The sequence below is a fragment of the Salvelinus sp. IW2-2015 genome, unplaced genomic scaffold, assembly GCF_002910315.2.
Source record: "Salvelinus sp. IW2-2015 unplaced genomic scaffold, ASM291031v2 Un_scaffold9983, whole genome shotgun sequence".
In the NCBI taxonomy this organism is placed as follows: domain Eukaryota; kingdom Metazoa; phylum Chordata; class Actinopteri; order Salmoniformes; family Salmonidae; genus Salvelinus; species Salvelinus sp. IW2-2015.
The window spans coordinates 1653-6321 of record NW_019951241.1 but is presented as its reverse complement, the minus strand read 5'-3'; the positions used below and the strand labels follow the sequence as shown (position 1 = coordinate 6321).

Below are 4669 nucleotides of genomic sequence, written 5' to 3'. Positions count from 1 at the left end.
GCTATACTAGGCTGTAAGATTAGGCTATACTAGGCTGTAAGATTAGGCTATACTAGGGTATAAGATTAGGCTATACTAGGGTATAAGATTAGGCTATACTAGGCTGTAAGATTAGGCTATACAAGGCTGTAAGATTAGGATATACTAGGCTGTAAGATTAGGCTATACTAGGCTGTAAGATTAGGATATACTAGGGTATAAGATTAGGCTATACTACGCAATAATATTAGGCTATACTAGGCTATAAGATTAGGATATACTAGGCTGTAAGATTAGGATATACTAGGCTATAACATTAGGCTATACTAGGATATAATATTAGGCTATACTAGGATTAGGCTACATGTCTAGGCTGAGGGATTAGACTATACTAGGAATAGGCTCTACTATGAGTAGGCTATACTAGAAGTAGGCTCTAGTAGGAGTAGGCTCTACTAGGAGTAGGCTCTACTATGAGTAGGCTCTACTATGAGTAGGATAGTCTAGGAGTAGGCTCTACTATGAGTAGGCTAGTCTAGGAGTAGGCTCTACTATGAGTAGGCTCTACTATGAGTAGGCTAGTCTAGGAGTAGGCTCTAATATGAGTAGGCTGGTCTAGGAGTACGCTAGTCTAGGAGTAGGCTAGTCTAGGAGTAGGCTCTACTATGAGTAGGCTCTACTATGAGTAGGCTAGTCTAGGAGTAGGCTCTACTATGAGTAGGCTAGTCTAGGAGTACGCTAGTCTAGGAGTAGGCTAGTCTAGGAGTAGGCTAGTCTAGGAGTAGGCTAGTCTAGGAGTAAGCTAGTCTAGGAGTAGGCTAGTCTAACACTAGGAGAGAGAAATGTGCAGCATTCTTAACTCAGTCTACCTTGGAATGCTGGTGGAGGTAAGCGGCAGATGGTTTGGTGCTGTAGAGGGCTAGAATGTCTTCTACAGGCAAGCTATTCTGGATCAGAGACGACAGCAGAACAGAGGTTAGAGCAGAGGGGGAGTATAGTTAGTAACAGTTAAATCACAGTAGTCATAAAGGGCCAGTTACATGGTCAACCCAGGGGAAAGGTCATGGACTAGGTAATGCTTCCCAGTTTGAAATATAAAGTATATACTGTTGCACCTGACTTAAGTCAAAGTTTAGCCGCAGAGGAGCAAGGCTATGGAGACTGGTGATTCATTGTGTAGTTACAAGGGAGGAGGTTAACCTAAAGCTCATATTAAATACAACAGACAACCATCAGATTCAGTTCCAACAGCCCCACAACCACTTTAAGGGTCATTGACACTATGGACTGAGCCGTGGTAGTAGACTCCCCAACTCTGCCAAACGCCTCTTTGGAAACTGGTCATTCGTACTTTAAGTAACAAGGGAAAGGTCTAAGGGTCGTTGACACAACAGACTGAACCGTGTTAGACTCCCAAGACCCTGGCATTCCTCAGTTCCCCGGCTACTCACCAGGATCATCCCAGCGAAGGAAGAGAGGATCATTGCCTCTCTTTCAAGAAGGTTGGGGTACTGCACATTATACCCTGGGCTACCCACTCCACTACAGGGAACAACAAAGTCAAACAAGGTTTTATTTATAAAACCATTTTTATACTATCAGTGGTCATAAAGTGATTTACAGTAACCTGGCATGCTAAACCAATATATTAGGTAAAGAGGTCAGCAGAACTCTTCAGGTCTCTGACAAGGTTACCCAACACAGGTGTGGTTCACAGAACCAGCTCCAGTTACACAAGGTCTCAGACAAGGTTACTCAAGACATGACACGAGACATGACAGTTATGACATAATTAAGTGTTGTTGTGTTTAGAAGTCATTGTTTCATCAATGTACTTACACGACGTCTCTGTCTATCACGTCATGCCCCTCCTCTTTCTCCAGCCACCAAAGCGCAACACTTATGGCCAAGTCATAATGAGCCTGGAAGCACAAAGTACAGGGCTCCTAACAATGTTGAAATAATCATATAAACACAACCAGTGGACAGTTAACTGTATAAAACATCCCAAATGAAAGATGCACTGGGGGTTTGTACAGACAGTGGCAAGTCAAATTCAAAGACCTTCAAGTACTTTTTCAAGGACCATCCATTTGTAATAGTTAATATTATGCAATTGTTTCTAGTTTCCACCAGCTGGCAGTATATCACCACAACCTCATAAAAAAATAAAAAATAACTCAGTAGGCATCACTACCTGACAAGTTCTCCTCAATATTACGTTGCTACATACATGAGTGGTAAATCAGTACTTCTGATGTTGTAATTTTAGTAGTGATAAGCAGAGGTTGGGGTCATGCCTACTGGTATTACTACACAATTCCAGCTTAATTGCTGTTTTTATTGGGCATTTGGAGAATCTACTACTACTACAAAAAACCGTCTCGCTTCCGGCCGGGGGAAGGGTGGGATGTGTGAACCGCAGGAGCACAGCTGACGCTTAATAAAGCAGAATATCGCGGGCGCCCGGTGGAGGAGTGGATTGGCAAAAATGCTCTGGAGGTTGTTGCAGAAAAAAAGTCACAATGTAGAACTGGCGCCAGCGCAGGATGCTGCGTTGTGTCTTTCCCCCTATGGCTCTTCAAGGCCGATTCACCCATGCTCACAATGTCAAAGTCTGACGCATTTTTTTGCACCTTACACTGTGTGGGTTGGTAGGGACCAGTGATGTAGTGGTGAAAAGGTGGGTAAACTATACTGAACAAAAATATAAAACGCAACATGTAAAGTGTTGGTGCTATGTTTCATGAGCTGAAATAAAATATCCCATGAAATGTTCCAAAAGCACAAAAGGCATAATTGAATATACATTTGCACGACATTTTAGCTATCGATTTGATGTTTTGCTGGCCTAATCAGTCAGTTCTGTATCTGCCTGGCAGTGGGTGGAATGAGCGTGCTCGCCTGGCATCAAGCGCGAAACACGTGATGAAATTTAAATTTGGTAGTCTGCCTGGAAATTAATTCGCAAGACCAATACATTTTTCTAATATTTTTTATAAACATATTTGCTCATTATCTGTTCTCCTCTCATTTCAATTCAAGTACTTTTCAAATACCGACTTGAGATAATGTCTGATTTTCAGTGCCAAATTCAAGTACTTGGAAGTACCTTGTGCGAACCCTGTGCAGCACCCCAGGAGTTTAAGTACAGCAAATTCGTAACACATATGAATTGCAAAAAATAAAGCAATTAAATGGGGACCGCTTTTGCCTAATGCGCACCACTTTTAAAATGACTGGTTGAAATTATACAAAAGTTGGAGAGTGCATCTTTGACTGCTGGATTGGGATGGTACACTCCAGAACAATGTGTTGAGACTCCTACCAGGTCATCCAGCATGGTAGTGGATCCCTTCCCCTTGGGGTCAAAGCCATTCTCTCTCAGTTTCTGACCAATGTAATCTCCCCTGTTCAAAACATAAAACTCTTAGGCTCCTGAGGAAGAAAAAAAAGCCATTTAATTTCCTCTACCCATACTATGTCGTTGCTCTACATCTATAATGGCATCATCCACAGAAAGCAACTCACAGAAGGGCCTTCATGTCTCTTCTCAGTCGCATTGTCTCCATTTCTCTGAGGTAGCGCTAATCATGCACATGAAGAGGGATAAGTCCTTGGCGGTCCACTAGCCTACACAGAACTAGGTTTGGAAATACAATGTAAAGGTGCTCAATGGAAAAGGGTAGCCTGGTCACAGATCTGTTTGTGCCGTCTTGTGTTTCAATGACCATAGGAGTTGGCATGACAACACAAACAGATCTTTGGGACCAGGGTAGGAAAAAGGAGGAAGTTGCATTCTAGATAAAGGATCGGTATGGAGAGAAATGAACAGGTAATGATAAAGCATGATAGTGCAAGTCTATTTGCTTAATTACCTCAACTGGGGTTAATTTGCCACAGTAAGACATAGTGCATGCTGCAGGGCAGTCTTGAACCAGACACCTCTCTGGCCCCACACAGAGGCCACGGAATGTGACAAGCTAGCAGAACACACATTTGGTCAACCAAGCTTTTTATTAAAGCAGCCTAATCACAGAAGGTGTTTGTAAAATGGTGAAGTGCTAAAGCAAGGCAACAGCAAGGGGGTTATACTGTAAGTAGGACTAGACTTATTTTGCTAATGCTTTGGCCTCGCAACCTTTTTCCACGACTCATCTCCAAATGAGATGTTGACCTAAGTAGGTCACCGTTGATTTACGTAATATTTTATGTAGCCTGTGCCTGGTGAAATAGGGTCTTATTCGAATCCGAATGATATGATCAAATTGGTGTTCTAAGCAATGCATTCAATCCACATTTGTTACAAAGAAAGACGTTAATTGTAAAGCAATCGGTACTCACCACACACATACAAAATTCTGGATTCTCACCCAAGAATAGCAGTACTACTCCAAATAGCAGTGTAGCACAAAATCACAAACAACCTTTCAAGTAAACCCTAAAAACGCACCTGTCTGTAGGAAGGCTGTGTACAGTAGAGGCAGAGGGGAGCAGACATAAAACCACGATCCTCTCAGCTGAACAGCCTACTCTGAATAATTCAAACAGGGCCTCCAGTCAGTAACTCCAACAACACGGGTCCAGATTATGTTAGAAACAAAAGGAGAGGTGCATTGGTCAGCACTTAACCATAATATGATACAGCCATACAGTGAATTAGCAGATGGTACAGTCCGTCACCTAAGGA

The 4669-nt window shown here is 42.5% G+C and overlaps 1 protein-coding gene across 1 annotated transcript; it reads right to left on the bottom strand.

Moving 5' to 3' along the window:
- Positions 1-848: 848 nt before the first annotated feature.
- On the bottom strand, positions 849-3551 carry LOC112079869 (uncharacterized protein C2orf80-like; the record flags this gene model as incomplete). The annotated part of the gene is made up of 5 exons (XM_024145680.2): positions 3511-3551; positions 3308-3389; positions 1819-1901; positions 1431-1521; positions 849-926 (listed from the first exon to the last, which is right to left on the bottom strand). Coding segments are annotated over exons 1-5 (375 nt in total), but the record flags the coding sequence as incomplete, so codon positions are not given.
- Positions 3552-4669: the final 1118 nt, after the last annotated feature.